The sequence below is a fragment of the Podarcis erhardii genome, assembly GCF_964252035.2.
Source record: "Podarcis erhardii genome assembly, chromosome: W".
Classification (NCBI taxonomy): domain Eukaryota; kingdom Metazoa; phylum Chordata; class Lepidosauria; order Squamata; family Lacertidae; genus Podarcis; species Podarcis erhardii.
Genome location: NC_138506.1, coordinates 16764602 through 16789928, shown reverse-complemented (window position 1 = coordinate 16789928; position 25327 = coordinate 16764602). Strand labels below are relative to the sequence as shown.

At 44.3% G+C, this 25327-nt stretch overlaps 1 protein-coding gene across 7 annotated transcripts in view; it reads left to right on the top strand.

Moving 5' to 3' along the window:
• The first annotated feature begins 23133 nt into the window (after positions 1-23133).
• LOC309333209 (far upstream element-binding protein 3-like) overlaps positions 23134-25327 on the top strand; it is a 359184-nt gene continuing 356990 nt past the window's right edge. For 6 of the 7 annotated variants that reach the window (XM_081846616.1, XM_081846620.1, XM_081846619.1 and 3 more), the window contains exon 1: positions 23134-23403. In XM_081846616.1, the coding sequence (XP_081702742.1) occupies positions 23314-23403 (90 nt within the window). In that variant the 5' untranslated portion in view covers positions 23134-23313. The remainder of the gene's footprint in view (positions 23404-25327) is intronic. The other variant, XM_081846618.1, reaches the window with a different exon arrangement.

The following is a 25327-nucleotide window of genomic DNA, read 5'->3' as shown; positions in this document are numbered from 1 at the left end:
CAATGGCAAGTCTGAGACGGTTTAAAGTTAATCATTTTGATGTTGCCTCAGCATATTTAAATGCTCCTATTGACGCTGAGGTGTATTTACAGCAAATACCAGGTTATGAGCTGGAAAAAGACCGCATGGTGTTAAAGCTGCAAAGGGCACTATACGGTTTACACCAAAGTGCACGTCTATGGCATGAATGCATAGACACAACTTTGAAAAAGATGGGATTCAAACAAAGCCTGGCTGATTCCTGTTTATATTCAGCAATGGTGCAAGGAAGTGTTTGTTATTTACTTTTGTATGTTGACGATATCTGTCTAATAACAACTGCACAAAAGCAAGTGTCTTGGTTTATAAACAGCCTAGGTAACAAATACAAACTGAAGTATTTGGGAGAGATTCAGAATTACTTAGGAGTAGAGGTTCAGAGAAATGAAGAGGGCATCTACTCTCTGAGTCAGAAGGAAAAAATCGAAAAGTTACTAAAGACATATGGAATGGAAATGGCAGATGAGGTTGACACTCCCATAACTACCCAGTACAAAAATGAACCAGAAGGACAAAAATGTGAGAATGCAAGAGCATTTCATTCTCTGTTGGGTTCTCTGTTATATTTAAGTTGTTGGACAAGACCCGACATAACATTGGCAGTGCACATGTTAAGCCAAAGAAGTGCAGACCCGGCTCAGAGAGATTGGGTAGCACTTAAAAGAATCCTAAGGTATCTGAAAGGCACAAAAGATTACAAACTGGTGCTGGATACAGGATATGATCAGCAAGTGTATGCATACGCTGATGCCAGCTGGGGGGACAGAGAAAATGGAAAGTCTACCACTGGCTATGCCATATATATTGGAAATGCCCTGGTTCAGTGGAAATCCCAGAAACAAACATTTGTTGCCACAAGTACTTGTGAAGCAGAGTACTCAGCCATAAGCGAATGTGTGTCACAAATAGAGTGGTTTGCTTGCCTAACAAAAGAGCTTGGAATACCTTGTGAAATGCCAATCACTGTGCTAAGTGACAACATGGCTGCACAACAGCTTGCTAACCAACAGAACTTTAAGAGCAAGAGTAAACATATTGCTATAAGATACGGAAATGTGAAAAATGCTTTGGAAAGAAATGTGTTAAAGGTACAGCACTGTAACACAAAATGTAATGTGGCGGATTTGTATATAAAATGTTTGGATGCTCCTAAATTTCGAGACTTAAGAGAATTATTAGGTCTCAAGCCTTTGACTTAAGGAGGAGTGCTGGGATTCGCAGGATACTGAGTAAGTCTGCAGGCTTCAACAGGCTGATGCAATACTCTGTGAAGTGCTGGGTCAGAGTGACTCAGCAGGAATGTGATTAATGTGATTGGCTATCACCTGTTTTAAAAAGGAAAGCCTATTCACTTCCGGGTTGGCGCCGCGGAGTTCCTCCGATCGGGAGGAATTTGCTCCGTGGAAATCAGGGTCTGACCGCCACGGCGAAGACGGAGACCCACTAAAATCACAGGCGGGAGAAGCTTGTGAACGTGGGATTTGGCTGGCACCCTTTGCATCTCCCCTGCTCGCGGGGAAACCCAGTTTTGGGGATCCGGAGCGACGTGGGGTGAGTGGCACGGTGCTTCGAATTGACTGCTTTTTTCACGGAGTGAAGCCGCATTGCTGTTGCCGGAGAGCGCTGACTTTTTCCTGTGGACAATTTGACTCTAAACAACTACCCGTGAGTAGAACGGAAAATTGGATTTACAAACGTCTTAATTTGGTACCGAAACGGAAAGGTTTCAAACAGGAAGTCCGCCTTCCCCTTTTGTAAATAGATTGAAGCAAAGAAGCTGCAAGCTAAGGTCTTGGAAAGCCTTATGTAAAGGATTAAACTTCCATCGATTAAAATCATTAAACCCCCCTTGGAAGCAGGAGAAGAGGGGGGAAATTTTGGATCATGTAAGCCTGCAGGAGAGAGTGATAAAAATTAAATTACCACTGCTCTGAACCTGGAAACGGGCTGCCAGTAGATTGACGTTTTGGGAGAGTTCATTGACTGTGAATAAAACGTATGTTGACAGTTAGTTAAATAAGAGAAATCTATTGTTTCCATTGCCCTCTTCTGCGTTTAAAAAGGAGGAAAAGTAACTGAAAATTGAAACTAACTTTACTTTTGGAACTGTGCTTGAAAGGATTGATACAAGTGGAGACTGTTTCCCTCTAGAGGGAGCTTTTGAAACTGTTACAAGAGTGGAGCTGGGAAATCTCCAGCTGCAGGATAAGAACTGTGAGAATCAGGGATTGACCTTGGACCATTTAAGAATGTCGACAGGAGAAACCTTAGTGACTGCATTATGCAAGATAAGCTATTCGTCGGAACAGCTTCACAAGAAGACTGATGTTATGGCTACTAAAATTGATAACTTGGGACAAAAAGTGATTAATTTGGGACAAAAAGTGAGCACCAATACAGAAATTATTCAGGATTTGCTACAGGAATTTACTTTAGCAGAACAAAATGTGGAGAAGGAGAAGGAGAAAGTTGTTGTTGTCAAACCTAAAGTAATACAAGTGGGAGCCTCAGCCTTACAGAGGCAAATTGAGGGCTATAAGTTGAGGCCTTTTATGATTGAATCTAGAAAAAGTCAGATTTTGAGGATCGGAGCCTGGCCTGGACTGGAGAAGGAAAGCTGGAAAGATCCCTCCATGCAGGTATTAACTGACTTTTGGGACATGGACTTGGGTCAGGAGGAGACTGGAGTTCTGGGGGCCTTTGGATTTGGAGGAATCTTGAAACATGTCCTGAAATACTTCATGGATTTTAGCTTTAACTATGGAAATTTGGCTGACCTGTCGAGAAGGAACAAAAGTATTGTTAGGTCGGAGTTTCCCCGAGATCTGCTCTATAGCATCAAAGAATATGAAGAAGACCTGCAGAAGGGACTTGGAAAAGAGTTAAGAGCCTCGGACATAAGATCTCCAGGTTGATGGACTGTATGGAGTTGACGGAAGTGACTGGCAGAGTCCGAGATCGGGGAGAGGAGATGGTGGAAGAAGATTGGAAAATTTAAAGTCTATATATAGAAATATTGCAAAATTAATGAGTGATAGAAAAATGTTGGAATGAAATTTTATGGTCTTAGTAGAAATGTTATAAGGAGTTAAGCTTAAATAAGTATACTAGTTTTAATGGAAATAAGATTAAAAATATGTTAAGACATTTATATGATAGAAAATAGAGAAAGATGGAAAGGAATTGCTGAAACAATTAATGGAAGTGGAATACAAAGAGGTATCTGAAGAAGTGTGCATGCACACGAAAGCTCATACCAAGAACTGACTTAGTTGGTCTTTAAGGTGCTACTGGAAGGAATTTGTTTTGTTTTGACAAAGAGGTAGGTGAGAGGAGGTCGATGAAACAAGGGAATGAAAGATAGAGTATGGAAAAGGTATGATGTATGCTTTTAAATTGTTTTTTGTTTTGTTTTGTTTAGTTTATTGTGTTTAGTTTAATGTGTTAAGGTTGTGTTTTGTATTGTTTATATATTGTATTGTTTTTTCTCTTTTTTGTTTTCTTTCTCTTCTTTCTTTTTTGTAAGCTTTAAAAGTAATAAATATTATTTAAAAAATAATAATAAAATAAAATAAAAAGGAAAGCCTGTTCAACAGTGGTTGTGGTGGTTGTGCTGTGGTGTGGTGGTGCTTTGGTGGAGAGTATTCGTTTGCCTTAAGGAGCAGGTACTCTGTATGGACTGTTTTTGTAAATACCTGTATATAGCTCACATTAAAAAGACTGCACTGGAAAAACCTGGGACTCTGAGCGTTTCGCTAAAAAGCGCCACGAGGAATTCGCGACAGCGTGAGCGACCAGGTCCTGCTCTCCCATCTGTGCAATAATTTCAAGGAGTTTCCCCAAAGAAATCTGGAAGCAGATTTTAAGGGCTGCGATTCCCAAATTTTATTCCCATCCTTGGGAATCATTTGTGTGCCATATCTTTTTAAGGGATTCCATATATCCATTGATAACCTACATGAAGCAATAGAGAGTATAATTTAGAATCTAATCCTTCCCCCCCCCCATCCATTGCAATTTTCAAATTTGGTTAAGGGTGACTGTTTTTCTACACACCCCTCACCCTCTCCAGTTGCACATACAGACTCAGGCATGCTCATGGGTGAGCTGTGTGATAAGCCGGTGGAGATAGGGTTTTTGTGTATGTGTGGGGGGTACTTTGTACATGCTCAGAAGCACCCTCTACACATATTCCAAGGCATGTGGATGAAAGCAGGCAGTGCCAAGAAGCAGGCAGGCAGTGCCACACAGTGTCTGTGTGTTTGTGTGGGCACTAGGGGTATAACTTGTTGACTTTTCTTTTCTTCCACCAAAACAATTCCCTGTATCATAAAGGGATGCACTTTTGCTTAGAAACACTGGAAAAGGGACTAATTATTCTCAGTTATGGAAAAAGGTCATCCCAAAATGAAAAGTTGGAAACATTGTATATGTAACGTTACTACTCATAACTATTAGCACTTTTTAAAATTTCATGGAACTGTTTATAACTTTTACAGCTGCCTGGAACTTCCTAAAACTGTGGAGAATGTTCAAGGAGAATCCAAACATTGGTCTATATGGAAAGATTTGTGGGCAAACAACTAAATTTCTTAATTTTTAATATTTCTTTCTGTGGCAATATACAATTGTGGTTGGAGAAACCCAGCTGGATGGGTGGGGTATAAATATAATCATAATCATTACAATGTCACACAAGATCCTCAATTTATTCTCAGCAATAAGAAATGATGACCCATGTGTATTAGAAAATTTGCAAGCTCTATTTTCCTGTATACATGCTATCCCTCCTGCAGGCCAATTCCACCGGGCCTAGGGGGCGGGGCCCACACTCACCACCACCACAGCTCTAAGAGGCTCCAGCAAGGCCTCAGGACACTGATGCTGCTGCTACTGCTGCAGCAAATGTCGAAAATGGTTTTATATATTTTAAAATGTTTTAAAAGCGTTTTTACTTTGTTGCACTGTGAAGGGTGGTTTTTATTTAAATATTTTTATTTTATTTTATTTTATTTTATTTTTGTTTGGGGTGGGATAAATGTTGAGTGGGGTGGGGATTAGTTTTATTTTAGTATAATTGTTTTTGGCTTTGTTTTGCTTTTACTATTTTGTTAGGCTACTGTATAGTTTGTATTTTGCTTTTGAAGGGGAAAGGGTCAGGGCTGCCTGGGAGTGGGCCTCAGCCAACAGAATGGCTGGGGCAGGTTCTGCAGGGGCAGAAGCACCAGAACACCCGCTCTCAGTGATCACGGGCAGGAGGAGGAGCTACGCTAAGACCAGACCATGTCATTACAGAGGAGGCAGGTTTAGTCATTGTCTGAGGACTATCCCTGCCTCCAGGTCTGGTCCTGACCGGAAGGTTACTAGAATCAGCAGGGGAAACCCACATGACCTGAAAGTGTTGCTGTGCAATGCCAGGTCAATGATGAATAAGACCACTGCCATCCATGACCTGATTGTGGATGAAGGATTTGACCTGGCATGTGTGACAGAGACTTGGTTGGATGAAGCACATGGGCCTGTCCTTGCTGCTGCTCTTACGCACAGCAACCCAGGTCATGTGGGCGGGGAGGGGGGGTTTGCAGTGATTTTTAGGAAGTCATTAGTTTGCACCAGGCGTCCTATTGGGAAGACCCAGTTTTCTGAGTGCATGTTCTGGAAGTTGGGAAATAGGGGCAGTACAGGATTCCTTTTGGTGTGCCAACCTCCCCGCTGCGCCAAGGATTCCCTGCCCGAGCTGCTTCAAGTCGTGGCGGATGTTCTCCTGGAGACACCTAGCTTGGTTGTCCTAGGGGATTTTAACATCCATGCCGACACAACCTTACAAGAGGCCGCTCGGGACTTCGTGGAAAGCAGGTTACGATATGGAAGCAACGCAGCTGCAAACTGGTAGCTTGAAAACATCACATGATGGGAATGTTGGGACTGTCTGTGGGAAACAGTGGGACAGTCAGTTCACAGGGCGATGCACCGGAATTTGCTCAGAGTGTAATTTGAGACCTTCCTCTTGCGTTTGTACAGGAAGTACAGGAAGTCTTTGTCACTTGATTGCTGGAGTTTGAAGAGTACAGACACGTTTTCTGTAATGCTGCAAAGACAGAAATAAAAGCATGTAAATACGTTTCTGTCTATCTCCTTTCCCTGCCGGGGGAGCAGGAGGGAGTGGGTGTGCTCTTCCCACGCTGGGAAGAATTGCCTATCGAGACCTAGCCTGGATCTTGCTGGGGAATGCAGCCAGGGAGGTCAACCGGAGACCAAGCCGGGTGCCTGGGAGAGTTGCCAGTTTCTCCTGATAGAGGCTTGATTTCCAACATCCATGGGGCTGTCCCTGAATAAGTTTGGCCCAACTCATAGCCGCGAACATGCCTTAGAACTGGTGTTCACCTCTATGGATGTTGGTGATCTGACATTAAGTAGAAGCGAAACAAAAGAAGTGCCATGGTCAGATCACTTCCTGGTGCAACTGGACTTCTCCACGACCCTTCCCCTCTGCAGGGAGGTGGGACCGATTTGGATGGTCCGCCCCCACCACTTAATGGATCCAAATGGTTTCCAGAGAGTGGTAGGGGATGTTTTATCCCATGGTGATGGCCTTTCAGCTGATTCCCTGGTGACCCGTTGGAATATGGAGTTAACCAGGGCTATTGACTGTCTGGCTCCGAAGCGTCCTCTCCGATTGTATGGAGCCCAGACAGCCCCGTGGTTTTCCCCGGAGCTGAGGGCAATGAAACAATCGCTGAGACGGCTAGAGTGCCGGTGGCGAAAAACTCACTCTGAATCAGACCGGACACGGATTAGAGCTCAAGGTCGAGGACCTTCTTTGCCGCTTCTATTGCATCTGCAGAAAACAGCAGCAGAAGAACTTACGGTCTTCCAAAAAAAAAAAAAAAACATCTTGAAGGTCCCAGGCCACAGAGAGGTTAGGCTGGCCTCAACTAGAGCCAGGGCTTTTTCGGCTGTGGCTCCGATCTGGTGGAACGCTCTGTCACAAGAGACTAGGGCCCTGTGGGACTTGACATCTTTCTGCAGGGCCTGCAAGACAGAGCTGTTCCACCAGGCCTTTGGCCAGGGCACAGCCTGACTCCCCTCTTTGGCAATCTTCACAGAACTCTAGCCCAATGGTTGCCATCAATTTGATTTGAATTAATTTTATAATGTAATGATTTTAGAATGTTGTATTATTTTATTGTTGTTAGCCTCCCTGAGCCCAGCTTCGGCTGGGGAAGGCAGGATATAAATATTATTTATTATTATTATTTCAGGTGGTTCACAATCTATCGGAACCACGTTCGTCATCGGGGCCGGGTAGGGACCCCAAGATCTCCTGCAATGCTTTTGCAAAGTTTTTTGCAGATAAAGTCGCTCAGATTCGGAAGGAGGTAGACTCCACCGTGGGAGCAGGGCCGGGGTGGGAGAGTGCTAGAGTCCTGTCTAGTCATGTTATATGGGATCAATTTCAATCTGTTACCTCCGAGGATGTGGACAGGCTGCTTGGGCGAGTGAAACCTGTCTTCTTGATCCTTGTCCATCCTGGCTGATAAAAGCAAGCCGGGAAGGGCTGGGCGATGGGCTCCGTGGGGTGGTGAATGCTTCCCTCTGGGAGGGAGCCTTCCCAGACCCGCTGAAAGAGGCGGTCATTAAACCGCTTCTTAAAAAAACATCTTTAGACCCGGCCATTATGGCCAACTATTGCCCAGTCTCAAATCTTCCATTCTTGGGCAAGGTGATTGAGCGGGTGGTTGCTGAACAACTCCAGGCACGCCTGGAAGAAGCGGACCATGTTGATCCCTTCCAGTTGATGGCCTCATCATGGGACTGAAACTGCCTTCGCCACACTGGTCGATGATCTCCAGCGGCCTAGGGACAAAGGTGAGAGCTGTTTCCTAGTTCTGCTGGATCTCTCAGTGGCCTTTGACACAATCAACTATAACATCCTTCTGGACCGTCTAGAGGGGCTGGGAGCTGCGGGCACTGTTATACAGTGGTTCCGCTCCTTTCTCCTGGGCTGTGTTCAGAAAGTGGGGGGGGATGAGTGTTCAGACCCCTGGGCTCTCACTTGTGGGGTGCCTCAGGGTTCCGTCCTCTCCCCCATGCTTTTTAATATCTATATGAAGCTGCTGGGAGAGATCATCAGGGGGTTTGGGCTGGGTGTTCATCAGTATGCAGCTGACACCCAGCTCTACCTCTATTTTAAATCAGAACCAGTGAAAGCGGTGAAGGTCCTGTGTGAGTGCCTGGAGGCAGTTGGAGGGTGGATGGCAGCTAACAGATTGAGGTTGAATCCTGACAAGACAGAAGTACTGTTTTTGGGGGACAGGGGGTGGGCGGGCGTGGGTGACTCCCTGGTCCTGAATGGGGTAACTGTGCCCCTGAAGGACCAGGTGTGCAGCCTGGGAGTCATTTTGGACTCACAGCTGTCCATGGAGGTGCAGGTTAATTCTGTGTCCAGGGCAGCTGTCTACCAGCTCCATCTGGTATGCAGGCTGAGACCCTACCTGCCTGCGAACTGTCTTGCCAGAGTGGTGCATGCTCTAGTTCTCTCCCGCTTGGACTACAGCAATGCGCTCTACGTGGGGCTACCTTTGAAGGTGACCTGGAAACTACAACTAATCCAGAATGCGGCAGCTAGACTGGTGACTGGGAGCGGCCGCTGAGACCATATAACACTGGTCTTGAAAGACCTACGTTGGCTCCCAGTACGTTTCCGAGCACAATTCAAAGTGTTGGTGCTGACCTTTAAAGCCCTAAATGACCTCGGTCCAGTATATCTGAAGGAGCGTCTCCACCCCCATCGTTCTACCCAGACACTGAGGTCCAGCGCCAAGGGCCTTCTGGCAGTTCCCTCATTGCGAGAAGTGAGGTTACAGGGAACCAGACAGAGGGCCTTCTCGGTAGTGGCGCCCGCCCTGTGGAATGCCCTCCCTTCAGATGTGAAGGAAAGAAGCAGCTATCTTCTCTTTAAAAGACATCTGAAGGCAGCCCTGTTTAGGGAAGTTTTTAATATTTAATGCTGTATTGTTTTTAACACTCAATTGGAAACCGCCCAGAGTGGATGGGAAACTCAGCCAGATGGGCGGGATATAAATAAATTATTATTATTATTATTATTATTATTATTACAATTACATAATACATTATTCAGTTACATATACAAAAATTGATGTATTGATTTCGGGGGTGTCGTTGTTTCAAAAGGTTTGGAAATGACAGTTCTTTCCTTTGTTCTTTGGCAAAAGTTCATCTAATTAAGCTACAGGAACATGAGGTTGCAAAAAATATATAACCTTAGCGGATACTTCCCTTTCCAAAGATCCCAGGTAAAGGAATAAAAATTGTTAGGATTTTTATCTAACCGAGCTGCTCCAGCGAGTGGTACTATTGTACTATGTTTTGTGTATATCATGTGAGTGTATTTCCAACAGCTCAGCAATTTAAGGCTGAGGAAAGGAGAAGATCTCCAAAAGCATCTGACACAGATGAAATTCCTGCATAACCAGTTGAAGCAGAGGAATTTTCCACTGCCAGAGCCTGTGTTCTCTTTCATGTTGATCAACAGTCTGGATCAGAGATTTATGACTGTTGCGTCACAGCTTGGCACGTTGCCTGCAGCAGATCTCACGGTGCCGAGGATCTGTGCAGCACTTCTGAATGAAGCCGATCACCAGGCCGCGCTTGCTGCGTGTCAGGGGGAGAGTAGAGCTTCGATAGCATCCCCCACAGTTGCTCAAGGAGAGCAGGCGGTTGCTCTTAAAGTCATTTGGTGTCACAATTGTGGAATTGTTGGCCATCTACAAAAGAATTGTAAAAAAGAGCCGGAATCCCAAAGGAGCCACGGGGAGCTCAGAGATAGGAGGGGCCGGTAGCAAAGCAGCACAGAGGGAGCGTGCTAAGCCCCAGACCAAGCAAGCACTTGCTTTGATTACACCGGAGACGTTATTGTCAACCTGGAATGCTTTTGTTGTCGACACAGGAGCCACAGTTTATCTGACTGGACGCAAGGGGTTGTTTACCACTTTTGAGGAACGGCGTTACACTGTCAAGCAAGCGGATGGTCATGAGTTGGAAGCCACTGGGTTTGGAACAGTGTTTCTTGAAAGTCTCCAAACCACCATTAACAATGTTTATTTTGTTCCAGGTTCAGTTTACAACCTGTTGAGTGTGTCACAGCTGACTGAGCAGGGTTTTGAGGTTTCCTGCAACAAGAAGAGATGTGAGATCTCCAGAGATGGGACACCACTTCTGTACGCCTACAAAGAAGATAGGCTTTATTTGCTTTCCTTTGATTGTAATACTGATTGTAAGGATTGTAATGGTGTCGCTGTGTCTTGTGTTACAGGTGCCACATGCAAGAAGCCTAACAAAGTCCCCAGAGTTTTCCAGCAAGTGTATGCTGATGTGGTTGGACCTCTGCCACCTTCTAGAGGCAAAGCCAAGTACTACCTGATAATGGTTGATTGTTTTTTTCAGTATGTTTGGGTGTATATGTTGCAGAGACCACAGCAAACCTTAACAAAGTTCAGAGAATTTTTGTGATAAGGTGAAATTTGTTCATGATGCTAATGTTGAATGTCTTTTCACTGATGAAAAGCAGGTTTTTGTTTCACAGGAATTTCAGGGTTTCCTAGGTGAACAGGAGATTGAGCACAAGGTTGCTGCCTCAGAAACTTCCTGGAACAAGAGTGTATGTGTCAAGGTGAACACAGAGTTGCAACAAGGCATGAAAGCACAACTGCTAAGTGCAGGTTTGCCCCAGGAGTTTTGGGCTGAGTTGCTGAACGCTTTTTCTTACACGTGGGTAAAAAAGGTTTCCACAGGTATGGAAAGTTCTCCTTTTGAGAAACTGTTCCGGAGAAAACCTTCCGTCAAGCAATTAAAGGTTTTCAGGTCTCACATGTGGGTACAAACACCACAAGTTGCAAAGGGTGCACGGGGCATTTTCATGGGTTATGAGAAAGGTCAATACAGAGTTTTCTTGCCTGATTCTGACAGTGATTCTTATTAGGGATGTAGAATGCACTGCACAACAGGAGAGAGGTTCTCCACAGTTACTCCATCAATGCCAACACAGATGTAGATTCTGACATTGAGAGTGACACTGAAAGCACCATTGAGAGTACAGATGACACAGTTATTGAGAGATACACAAGCAGTGTCCAGGCCATTGTCTGAGGCTGAACTGGAATTGCCAGAGCCACTGTTTACTGTTGGTCGTGGTTCTCCCAAGGAAGAACCAGCCAGCAAGGAGGATCTGCACCTGATACATAGATCTGAGAGAGTCACAAAGGGACTGCCACCCAAGAGGTACTCTCGGGAGTTTGCTAACACATCTGTTGCATGTATAGCTGTGGCTAGCAGCTCAAACCAGGTTTCAGACACTGAGGTCTTGCATGAGATACATGGTTTGTCCACAGGAAAGACAAAGCCACACCTGAAGGTTGCAAGAGTCGACACTGTTTCCTCAGACCAAGGTAGAGCAAAAACTCTAGTCCCATGGAAGACAGGTAACCAGAGGTTTGAACTGGTCAATCCAGTTGCAGGTAGTTCCAAGAGTGGAACTGGTACAACAGGGGTATACTAAGTGTATGACAACTGTTTGTTTATGTCACTTGATGCTGCACTACCTTACGTAGCTACGGTTACCTAAAAATGGGGGAGTGATGTTAGGATTTTTATCTATCCGAGCTGCTCCAGCGAGTGGTACTATTGTACTATGTTTTGTGTACATTATGTGAGTGTCTGAGTGGCCCAAAAACGTGACCCAAAAACGTGGTTGCGAAGCACGGAACCTCATGGATCCTCATGCTTCTTGCATTGGGCCACCCCAAATGCACTGTCAAATCACACATCTTAGCCAGGGGCACAGCCTGCACTACAAGAATCATGAGTTGCACAACAAAAATCACAAGAAGGCCCTCACCAGCACTGTTAATGTCACTACAGTGATACCTCTGGTACTTAATTCATACGTACTTAATTCATTCCGGAGGTCCATTCTTAACCTGAAACTGTTTTTAACATGAAGCACCACTTTAGCTAATGGGGCCTCCTGCTGTCGCGTTGCCGCCGCGCGATTTCTGTTCTCATCCTGAAGCAAAGTTCTTAACCCAAGGTTTTATTTCTGGGGTTGTGGAGTCTGTAACCTGAAGCGTATGTAACCTGAAGCGTATGTAACCTGAAGCGTATGTAACCCAAGGTACCACTGTACTGGAACATTACTATTAGAGCCAAGAGGAGAATGTATAGAGGAGAAACTATATATTGTACCAAGATATGGTTCATCTTCAAGAAGAGATCAAAAACATGCCAAAGTATTAAAGAGGAGAAAAAATATGAAACTGCTTACATAATGTCAACTAATATCCAGATTCAACAAAGACTGTATGGCAAACAGTTAAATCAGAGAAAAGACAGAATTTGAGTCCATCATAACAGAGGTCTACCTTTTGGGTAAAATTTATAAACTATTACTCAAATATGACACCGAGCCTGAATGAGCAAAACCTTGTATGAGAAAATGGATGCAAAAATTTTAAGAGCAGATTGCAGTGGAACAATGAGAACAATTATGAATAAAGGAATAAAATTCACTGCTAGTTAAACCCTAAAACAAAATTGGTACAAAAATGTTCTTTCGATGGTATATAACTTTGAAAGATATAGAGATGAATAATGAAATGAATGGAAATTGCTGGAAATATGATAGACCTCAAGGGACCTTCTTCCATTTATGATGGACCTGTGAAAAGACCAAAAGGTTTTGGAGGAAAGATCATTTAGCAATGCAAAAAATGTAAAAAAAACCCAAAACCCTAAATTTGCCTTGGACCCCCAAACTATGCTGTTGGGAATGACTCCTTCAGCTATTGTGAAATTGTCAGTGGAACTATTTAGTTATATGACCACAGTAGTCAGAGTGTGTTGGCTAACATATGGAAATCTGACATATGTCCTGAAATAGATGCATGGAAAGAGAAACTATCAGAATATGCAGTAATGGCAAAACTCGCCAATTTAGTAAATAATAGACCCATGGAGGAACATAAAAAAAAAATTGAATCTTTATAATTTGTATACAACTTAACAGAACTGTAACAAAATGAACATCTGTATGGATTTGTATAATAGACTTTAGGTTACAAAAATATTCCCTGTTTAAAAATAGAAGCTTTGTGTGTATATGATAAAGAAATATATAGTAGAAGAAATCTTGTCTGTCTGATCTAGAAATGAAATCATATTTTTAAATACTTTTGCTTTAGATTTTTACAATCATATATGGTATTTCTCCAATAGCAAACTACCTAGAATGGGAAATAATATTTAGTACACTAACCTTCGTTTAACTCTTGATAAATGTCAGCTTGCTGAGTTATTTTGTACCATTGTGATTCAATGTTATATTTGCGCTCAGTACTTTGTAGGATTTGATAATCTGCGAACTGTCATATTTCACAGGTTGGTATAATACAGCAAAATCCAAACACATAGTTTTCATCATCATGGCAGGGATGGTCCTTTTCCATAGAATTCTTATTCATGGAGTTGGTTTTTATATCCTGCTTTTCTCTACTTTAAGGAGTCTCAAAGCGGCTAAAAATCTCCTTTCCCTTCCACCCCCACAACAGACACATTGTAAGGCAGGTCGAGCTGAGAGAGTTCAGAGAGAACTGTGATTAGCCCAAGGTCACCCAGCAGCTGCATGTGGAGGAGCGGGGAAGTGAACCCGGCTCACCAGATTATGAGTCCACCACTCATAACCACCACACCACACCTGAAGTGCCTTTTCCAGTTGTCATTAATGCCCTGTTGTTATCATTTTTGAAACATTAGTGTTATGATGGCACCTAAAGCCTGAAATATTTTCCTAAAAGATAGGACGAATGTTTAGGAAAAGTTGTTATGAAAGGAGGAATGATGAATGTAAGTTCAGCATATAATTCTCTGCATTATGTTTTCAGGTCTCCATATGATGAGCATGTGGACAGACAGGAGAAGGCTGCATGAGGCTGATAGTTAATTGCAGGATGACCTCTGCAAAAGAAAGTTGTGCATATTTGATCTTTGTGACTGTTAAATAAATGTTTAAATTATAGTTTTTTAATATCCAACCCAAGCTCTGACTTTCTCACTTCTCCCTTCACCTGTGTGTATCCTGCTAGTTCTATCCATTTCGCCTTTCTCTTGACACAAATGTATATAAAATTATACAGGAAAATGTTAAATGATCAGCTTTAATGCAGTGTCTCTGTCTCTACCTTTCTGTGCAATTGCTCAATAATGTCACTAAGAAAGCTCTGTATATTGGAATGGTCTCTTTTATTGGAATAATTTCTCAAAGTTAATTCTAAAGGGGTGCATAATGACCAGTGGGGCAGAATTTTTGTCCCAATAATATTTTTATTTTTTTCCCTGTGACCATCATTAAATCTTCATGCAGTTAACTCCACAGTTTAATCTCTCATGGAGTAAAGTGGTACTTCCTTTTACTGGGTGCCCCTGAGGTCAGTATTATGGGAGAGGGACAAAAAGTTCTCTCTATCCACTTTATCTTCTTAAATTTTTAAACCTCTATCATGTCTGCTCCCCACTTAGTCACCTTTTATAGACTGAACATTTCCAAGCTCTTCAGCCTTTTCTCAAAGGGTAAGCACTGTTACCCCTTAATCGTTTGGTTGCCCAATTCTAGATGTAAGAGCAATCTGGTTGCCACATCTATCACCCTGTTGATCACCAGGGTTGATTTGGCTGATCAGACTGGCAAGGAATGTGTCTGCCATCTCCATCAGTGTGCATCCCTCCCTATGCCACACACTCCATGGAAGAGAACGACCATCCCACACAGGGCGAGAACACCCTCTTCTGCACTTTTCCCAGCTATGCCAAAACTGTACACGGTATTCCAAATGGGACCACACTATAGAACTGTACAGAGACATTACAATAATGACCATTTCATTTTTAGTTCCTTTTTCAATAGTCTCCAGCACGGAATTTGGTTTGCCAACATAGCCACTATACTGCTCAGCACTAATTCCAGATCATGCATGAATAAATGAAATAATAGCGGTTCTGATCCTTGTGGGACCCAACTGCTCACTTTCTTTCACTGGGAGAACTGTCCATTTCTTCCAACTTCATGTCGCTTTACCAATTTGTAATCCCCCAGTGGGCCCAATCTTTGGGCCCATGGCTGGTAAGATTATTCTCAGTAGTCTGGTGAGGTTTCTAATCAAAAACTCCTTTGGAAGTCCAAGCATATCATGTCTAACAGCTTGCCCTCATGCAGGTGCTTGTAACCCTTCTCAAGGAACTCCAAAATGCTGGCGAGCAGGACTTCCTTTTGGAGGGAAGCTATGGAATGCACATGATATTTCAGGGAATTCTGAAAGCAGATGATCCTTAAGAGTCGTTTGGAAGCAATCCAGCTTAATGGGATCTTGAAGGGCTTGAGTGTTCATTTTGCGCCTCGGTTTCCTTCCTTGAAGCCTGAGTTTAGGTATAATCTTGAGAGCCATCGTGGAGCGTATTAGTTGGTGATCTGTCCAGCAGTCGTCGGCGCTCATCATAATTCTGGTAAGGAGCACATCACGTCGATCTTTAGCACGGACAATAACATAGTTTAGGACGGACTTCCGGGTTAGCGCCTCCGGCAATGGCGGAGCTCCTCCGATCGGGAGGAACTGGCTCCATGAAAAACAGGGTCTGACCACCACAGCGACGGCGGAGACCCTTAAAAATCACAGACGGAAGAAGTCTGTGAACCTGGGATTCGGCTGGCACCTTCAGCGCCCCCCTACTCGCGGGGAGACCCAGTATCGGGAATCCGGAGCGACGTGGGGTGAGAGGCGCGGTGCTTTGAATCGACCACTTATTTCACGTAGCGAAGCCGCATTGCTGCTGTCGGAGAGCGCTGACTTTTTTTTCCTGTGGACAATTGGATTTTAAACAACAACCCGTGAGTAGAACAGGAAATTGAGCTTTTAAATAATTTAATTTGGCACCGAACGGGGAAGGTTTAAACAGGAGGTCCACCTTCCCTTTCTGTAAATAGACTGAAGCAAAGTAGTTATTAACTAAGGTTTTGGAAAGTCTTACGTAAAGGATTAAAACTCCACTGATTGAAACCATTAATTTTGACCAAGTGAACTTGCAGGAGAAGGTGGAAAATTAAAAATTGAAGCATCACGTCTCTGAACCTGGGAACGGTTTGCAAAAAGTCCATCGACGGTAAACAGGACAAATTTGACAGCTAGCTTTAACTTGACAGCTAGCTTTAATTTGACAGCTGGCTTTAATTTGACAGCTAGCTTTAAAAGAAAGACATTGTTTCTATTGTCTGCTTCTGCACTTAAAAAGAAGAAAAAGTAACTGGAAACTGTTACTAATTTACTTTTGGAATTGTGCTGGAAAGGATTGATACAAAATGAGACTGTTTTCCTCTAGAGGGAGTTTTGGGACATTGTTACAAGAGTGCAGCTGGGAAATTGGTCTTAAGATAAAGACTGTGAGAAACTAGTTCTGACCTTGAACATCTTAAGAATGTCGGCAAAGGAAGAAGTAGCGTCTGTTCTGAATAGGACAATCTATCTGCTGGGAAAGCTGCATAAAAAGATAGATGTCATGGCTACTAATATTGATATCTTGGGAATAAAAGTGGGCATCAGCATAGAAGTCGACAAGAACCCGGCACAAGAATCTTTCTTAACTGAACAAATTGATGAATTAGAGAAGGAGAAAGTTGCTGTTGTTGAATATAAAGCAAAACATGGGGGAGCCTTAACCCTAAAGAGGCAAATGAAGGATTACAACTTGAGGCCTTATATGACTGTAATTAGGAGAAGCCAGTTTTTGAAGATGGGTGCCTGGCCTGATCTGGAAAAGGAAAAGTGGAGAGATCCCTTTATGCAGGGATCAAATGACTTTTGGAATATGAATTTGAGCCAGGAGGAGATTGGAGCTTTGGGGGCCTTTGGACTTGGAAGAATTGTGAAACAAGGTTTGGAATACTTTATGGGCCCTAGCTTTAATTATGGAAACCTGGCAGACTTGTCAAGAAGGAATATAAGCATCGTTGGGTTGGAGCCCCCCCCCCCCGAGATCTGCTTTTTAGCACCAAAGATTATCAAGAAGATCGGCAGAAGGGAAATGAAGAAGAGTTAAGAGCCTCGGATATCAGATCTCCAGGTTAATGGATGCTGGGAGGTTGATGGAACTGACGGCAGGGGCCGGGGAGGGGAGACGGTGGAAAGAAATTGGGAATTTAAAGTGTATATATGGAGATTTAAAAAAAAAATTTTAATGAGAAATGGAAAAATCGTGGAATGAATTTTTTATGACCCTAGGGGAAATGTCTTAAGAGATTAAGTTCAATATATTAGTTTCAATGAGAAATAAGATTAAATAAAGTAAAAATGGATGATTAATTGGTGAAAGAAGAGAATGTTAAATTACAGTATATTAAGATAAATTATTAGGATAAAAACAAAGATGAAGGATTTGCTGAAATACCTAACTGAACCAGAATACAAAGAGGGGAGGTGTGAGGAGGTCAAGGAAATAAGTTAAAGAAAGAAAGTCATGTAAAGGTTTGATTTGTTCTTTTTTTTTCTTGATTCTATGCATCTTTTTTTTTGTTTCTTGTCTGTTTTCCATTTTTTATCTTTTTTCTTTGATGTGACTTGTTTTTATGTTTTGTTTTCTTTTTTGGTTTAATTGGGTGTTTTTCTGTTGTTATTTTTTTTATTACTCATGTAACCTTTAAAATTTTAATAAAAATCTTTTAAAAAAATAATTAAATAATAATAATAATAACATAGTTTAGGAGATGTCAGTGGTTTGACCAAGGATGCCTCCATGAAGTTTTAAATTTATTTTTCTGTCTAAAGAGTGTGTTGGTAATAACAAGGTTGTGCGCTGCACATATCGTCAAAAGTAAGATTCCGTTCCGGTTGCTGTTGCCAACTCCTTCTTTCCCAATAGTCCCAGGTCACAGATCGAAATCTCACCCAACTCTTGCATTAAAATCACCCAGAAGGATAATTTTATCTTCCTTAGGCATCTCTGATAGGATGGTATCCAGCTGAGAGTAAAAATTTTCTTTAATGTCTTCATCAGCATCCAGTGTTGGTGCATAAGCGCTTATAATAGTAGCCTGTTGGGTTTTTTGTGAGCTTTATTCGAAGGGTTGAGTGTCGCTCATTAATGCCGGTAGGGACTTCTGACAGGAGCTTCACAAGATCATTTTTGATAGTGAAGCCTACCCCATGTATTTGATGTTCTTGTTCAGATAGACCTTTCCAGAAGAATGTGTAGCCTCCTTTTTCTTCCTTCAGTTGTCCCTCGCCTGCTCTTCGAGAGTCTTGAAGCGCTCCAATATCAATGTTAAAACATTGCAGCTCTCTTGCAATGATGGCAGTTCTGCGTTTAGGATGTTCGCTGTCTGTGTTATCTGACAAAGTCCATATATTCCATGTTCCAAAATTCAATTGTCTTTTACAACCCCTGGGTGGTGACCCCACTGGGCACGGTAATCCAGTCAGGGGAAAAGGGAGGCAGACTATGTTTAGGGCACCTTTTCTAGCCCCTCCCCCTTTTTGGGGTGAGCAGATTGGATCTTAAAAAGGGCTGCTCAGTCATGGATACAGCTGCCAAGCTGCTCAACTGCCTTGTTCCTTGAGTCAGAACGACTGAATCTGTATCCACCGCCCATGTGCCGGTTCATGACTAGGGGCTTCCAGATTTCATGATCCTGCCCCTGTAACCATTTGCTGATTGCCATGGGTTGGGTTTTTGGAAGACGCCTGTGCATGAATTCGTTTTGTGTGTAGATCAGTGCACACTGACCAACGCACAGTCTTCGCAGTAGGGCCCTGTTCCGATGGCATGAGTAGTCACGACAAACTGGTAGATCCTATCTGCTGCAGCCTTCATCCGCTTTCACAGCCGTTGTAACATACCGCTTGTTATCATCCGCCTATTCTGCTGTTGAGGACTTCTTGGAGCATTCTTTGTCTAGCTCCTTCCCTGTTATGTACTAAGCTTCGATCCTAGAACAATAGGCAAGTAGGATCCTAGAATGCAACAACTGATTGGCTTGCAGGAAAAGACCAATCAGGCTCCAGGAGGGAAGCAGAATCAGACAATCAGACGGGACTCATTGTGTAAATAATGTATATAGAAGCCAGAGGTTTGGGGGGCAATTCAATCACTGTTTTACAAGCATCAATAAAGAGCATGAAATCACTACAGGACTCCAAGTATATTTCATTCCCTTTGACGCTACCGCCTTGGGTGACCCTGCTGGGAGTACAAGATTCCCAAAGGCTTCGCTCACAAGGTTCATAGGAATGTGCAAGCCCACTCACCACAACAAGGTGATGATCCAGCGAGTGAAAGAACTGAGATAGATTGCACTGAGCCCTGGTCTCATTAGACCAAGTGTTCCACCAAAAAGGCTTTGGCTCTGGTTGAGGACAGCTGGATATGTTTTGGGCCAGGGACCACCAGCAGGTTGCTGTTAGATGAGCGTCACGCTCTTTGGGGGGTGTATTGGAAGATAATTCCCAAAGATAAGAAAGGTCACAGACTGTTTAGGGTTTTAAAGGTTAGCACCAAAACCTTGAACCTGATTTGATACTCCACCTGGAGCCAATCCAGCTGATGAAGAACCAACTGAATGTGGGCTCTCCACAAAGTCCCAGTAAGAACTCATGCATCTGCATTTTAGACCATTTGGAGTTTCTGGAGCAGTCTCAAGGGTAGCCCTGCGTATCTATCTACCTACCTACCTACCTATTTATCGCATTTATACCCTGCCCTCACCAGATCAGGTGTAGAGCAAGTTAAAGTAGTCTAGTCTGCAGGTGACTGCTGCATGGATCACCATGGCTAGGTTGGAAAGTGACAGGTATGGTACCAATCGCCTAACCTGGCATAGATTAAAAAATGCCATTTTGCCTACATTTGTGACCAGTGCCTCCATAGAGACAGAAGCGTCCAGGATCACACCGGGACTCCTGATGGCGGTTACAGGTGACTTTTGCACCCCATCAAGAGCTGGGAGCTGGCAAACCAACAGAAATCATTCCAGCCCAGCCATTGGACCCCCATCTTTAATGGATAGAGATTCAGCCGACTCCGTTTCCTCCATCCCAGCACACCCACCTAAAAATTGGCCAATATATCCAGGGTAGCATCTGGCCAGGGCCATGTAGCAGTAGATCCATGATGTTTGTGGTAAGATCTGTGGTTATGTACAAGATATTTGAATAAAGGGCGAATTTGGGGTTCCCCAATGCAAAAACTCTTGAGGATTCATGAGGATCCGTGCTTCGGAACGTTTTGGGGCCATGGAGTTTCCAGGAAGCCGTGAATCCTAGATTTTTGTGGTGCAGGCTGTGACGCTGGCTATGATGTGTGATTTGACGGTGAGTTTGGCTTCGGACCATGCAAAAAGTGTAAGGATCCATGAGGACCTGTGCTTCGAAACCATGTTTTTGGGCCATGGAGTTGCCAGGAAGCCGTGGATCTGAGTTTTTTGTGGTGCAGGCTGTGCCCATGGCCACGATGTTTGATCTGATGGTGACTTCGGGTTGATCTAGTGCAAAAATTATGAGGATCCATGTTTTTTAACCATGTTTTTGCACCACTGTGGCCCCAGGAAACAGTGGATGAATGATTTTTTTGAATATGCCAGCAAGTTTGGAAAACTCAGCAGTGGCCAGAGGATTGGAGAAGATCAGTATACATCCGAATCCCAAAGAAGGCAGTGCCAAAGAATGCTCCAACTACCGCACAATTGCACTCATTTCACACGCTAGCAAGGTTATGCTTAAAATTCTACAAGGCAGGCTCAAGCAGTATGTGGACCGAGAACTCCCAGAAGTGCAAGCTGGATTTAGAAGAGGCAGAGGAACCAGAGATCAAATTGCAAACATGCGCTGGATTATGGAGAAAGCTAGAGAGTAACAGAAAGACATCTACTTCTGATTCATTGACTATGCAAAAGCCTTTGACTGTGTCGACCACAGCAAACTATGGCAAGTTCTTAAAGAAATGGGAGTGCCTGATCACCTCATCTGTCTCATGAGAAATCTCTATGTGGGACAAGAAGCTACAGTTAGAACTGGATATGGAACAACTGATTGGTTCAAAATTGGGAAAGGAGTACAGCAAGGCTGTATATTGTCTCCCTGCTAATTTAACTTATATGCAGAATTCATCATGCGAAAGGCTGGGCTGGATGAATCCCAAGCCGGAATTAAGATTGCCGGAAGAAATATCAACAACCTCAGATATGCAGATGACACAACCTTGATGGCAGAAAGTGAGGAGGAATTAAAGAACCTTTTAATGAGGGTGAAAGAGGAGAGAGCAAAATATGGTTTGAAGCTCAACATCAAAAAAATGAAGATCATGGCCACTGGTCCCATCACCTCCTGGCAAATAGAAGGGGAAGAAATGGAGGCAGTGAGAGATTTTACTTTCTTGGGCTCCATGATCACTGCAGATGGTGACAGCAGTCACGAAATTAAGAGACGCCTGCTTCTTGGGAGAAAAGCAATGACAAACCTAGACAGCATCTTAAAAAGCAGAGACATCACCTTGCCAACAAAAGTCCGTATAATTAAAGCTATGGTTTTCCCAGTAGTGATGTATGGAAGTGAGAGCTGGACCATAAAGAAGCCTGATCGCCAAAGAATTGATGCTTTTGAATTATGGTGCTGGAGGAGACTCTTGAGAGTCCCATGGACTGCAAGAAGATCAAATGCATCCATTCTTAAGGAAATTAGCCCTGAGTGCTCACTGGAAGGACAGATCGTGAAGCTGAGGCTCCAATACTTTGGCCACCTCATGAGAAGAGAAGACTCCCTGGAAAAGACCCTGATGTTGGGAAAGATTGAGGGCACAAGAAGGGGACGACAGAGGACGAGATGGTTGGACAGTGTTCTCGAAGCTACAAACACGAGTCTGACCAAACTGCGGGAGGCAGTGGAAGACAGGAGTGCCTGGCGTGCTCTGGTCCATGGGGTCATGAAGAGTCTGACACGACTAAACAACAAGCAAATCCAAGCACCTGTTGTTGTTTTTAAAAAAACTACAACAACAAAAAACAGAGTAAGACGTGGTCTACAGTATCATGGTGGTTTTATTTAATTTGAATGAAAAAAATCATATGAATTTATGAGGATCCGTTTAAAATCAGCTGGATCCGCCTTTTACCCTTTTCCACTTATTCCAAGAAAGCATGCCGTCTCTCTCTCTCTCTCTCTCTGTGTGACACACACAGAAAGGGGGGGGGTCGGTCGGGGGTGGGTTCTTCTCCCGGAAGTGGGAGGGGGAGGCTGCTTAGTTTGGCGATCGGATCACGCTTTTGCAACCTTGTCGCGGCGCCTCCGGAGCCAATAAACGGGGAAATGGGTGGGAGGATTGTTCACTTTTGGCCTTCCAAGTTTTCCTGCTTCCCACTGCAATTAAGCATCCCTCTCCATGCACGAAAGACTATACCGAGATTAGAGCTGGCTAGGTAGGAAGCTCCCTGCCGAATGACGCTTTTAGCCTCCGAAGAGGCAATGAGCGGCTGCCGTCGGAGGGAGTCCAGGCAGGATTGGACCCTCAATGGCGCCCCTCTGGAGGCTTCACCCGGGGCAAAAAAAACAGGCTAGCTCCCCCTCCCCAATAGCTAAAGTCCTGAAACGCTATAAAAAGTTTTATTCTGAAGCTGGTCCAAATCAAACAAACAAAAACGTGACGACGTCAACAGATTTAAAATCAGAGTAAAAACAAACCCGACAGGTGTGCTTGCGAGCATGCCACTACTACATACAGTAATGAAAATTAAAGGAGGAATACGATCCCTCCACCCCTTCCTTCCAGGCTCCTTTCACTGTGGGCATTCTTGGCGAGCCACGCGGAGCTCGCCCCGGCCACGTGACCCTGGCTCCGGAAGGAAGATCTCGCTAGGAGGACTTCCGACGCCTTCCCTTCCCAGGCCTAGTGCTGCTTTCTCTCTCAACCCGCCCCTCCCTCGTTCTACTTCCTATTTCTGGCGGAAACGAATGGGATTTCCTTTTCCGCTACGGGTCGAGAGAGAGAGAGAGAGAGAGAGAGAGAGAGAGAGAGAGAGAGAGAGAGAAAGAAAGAAAGAAAGAAAGCCAGCAAAGCTAACTTGAGTCCCTGGGCGCTGGACGGAGAGGCTGAGGCAGGAGCAAGCCGGGCGGTGGGAGGTCGAGGCGGAAGAGGCCTACACCTAGGCAGTGGCAGCGTGCGCGTGTCATGGCGGAGCTGACTCCGGGGCCGAATGCGGCACCCGCGGGGGCGGGTAAGAGCGAATGCTTCGTAGACGCGTTGCATCGCGTCCGCCAGGTAAGAGGCTCGGGGTGGGTCCCCCACCTCATCAAAGCGACCCGCGCCTCGGTCTTTACAGGAGAGGGGCTGAACCTGGAGGAGGCGTTATGTGAAGAGGTGAGGAACGGTCGCCCCTTACGCCTCCTCCTGGGAGAAGGGAGGTCAGCGTGGGAAGGGACGCGCCTCAGTTGCGGGGAAGCAGTTTTGGCACCTGACAGGTGTGCGGCCCAAACTATACCACTTAGTAACATGACTTGATATTTGACACAGCTTGCTGAGTTCAGAGTATTGGTTTCTGTCTAGCTTAGTTGTCTGCACAGGTAGGCAGTGGCTTTCCAGAGTTTCAGGAAGGGAGCATTCCCCAGTCCTATCCTTAAATGCCACTGGGGATTGAACCTGGAACCTTTTCTGTGCAACTGAGCTGTACCCCTTCCCCATAATATAAGATCATAAGACGTTAACTTATAAGTCAGGCCATTGAGGGGTCTCTCTAGTTCAGTGTTGTCTGCACTGACAGGCAGGGGATAATTCCCAGCCCTACCTGGAGATGCCAAGGATTGAATCTGGGATCTTTGAATCATATGCTAAAAATGAACTTGGATTCTAGTTGTCATGGTTCTAAATTAAAAGCAGATTTCAATAGAGACATAGCCTTATAACGTGGCAGACCATTAGCCCATCTAGCTCAGAGGGCTAGGCTTGACCAGACCTGGAGGAAAAGGCGTATGGAAGGTGGGGAAAGCTGTCCACCACACCTCCTGCTGGGAGAAGGGACCAGCATGGAAAAAGGTTATTGCTATGAATGCTGTGCCTCAGGTGTGGGGAAGTCTTTTGGCCCTGTTCAGGTGTGTGGCCAAACTACATAGCAATAGGACCATTGTTTTAAAACTAGGAACGTAGGCATATATGCTTTATATTGAGTCAGAGCACTGGGGTCCTTATTGTCTAGCTCAGTATTGTCTACACTGACTGGCAGTGGTTCTCTAGGTTTTCCGACAGGGCGTCTCTCCCAACCCTACTTGGAGATACTACTGTGGATTGAACCTGGGACCTTCTGCACGCCAGGCAGATGCTGTGCTATGTAGCTATACCCCCTCACCTTAAATATCTTTCCAATATATCTCTAGGGGCAGGGTATAAATAATAAATTATTATTATTAAGAAAGACATGAAGGCAATAGCATCATTGATGTTGATTCCTAGTAAAAGGTACAGTGTCCTCCTGAAACTGGAGGTCACATACAGTAGTAGTTTTCCTCCTCTAAAAACTAGGTGCGTCTTTTTGTCAGGTGTGCCTTTTTGTCAGGTGCGCCTTATGGAGCGAAAAATACAGTACTTTTATAAACCAAAGAATCTCAAGCATTGTAGCCTTTATGTACTTACAGAAGAGTTGCTTTTACCCAGCAGTAATTTTGGTTTCCCTCAGGGGTTGAAATTAGCCAGTGCCATATGTGGTTGCTGAGACTCGAGAATTCCTCCTTGCCTGACTCCTGAGTAATCTGTTGCTGCCCAAGGGAAGTACTGCTTCCGCTGCAGCAACATGAGTCACTGAGCTGGTGCTGAGGGGCAGGAAAAAGTGCCTCACATGCTTTTCTGTCTCTTACTGTTGCATGAAGGGGAGTGCGAAATGGGCTGCTTCTGGGTTGGTTCTGTGGCACTCAAGGGGGGGCGTCTTGTGATAGGAGAGGGCCGGGCAAAAAAAGAGGGCAAGAGAGGTGGCAGAACGTTGTGGGCTGCTGAAGAAAAACGGGTGTGTGAGCATGTCTCTGTGTTTCAGCTTCGGTCCTCTAGCAGCTATATTGGTGTGAGGTTTTTCCCTCTCCCCTTTCACCTCTGCAGAGCTCAGCTGCAGTCTGTAGCTCTTTTCTCTGTGTGTATATACTACCGCACGCGTGTGTGTATCCTGGAAGGAAGAAAACCAAAAGAGGCTTGGACAAACGGG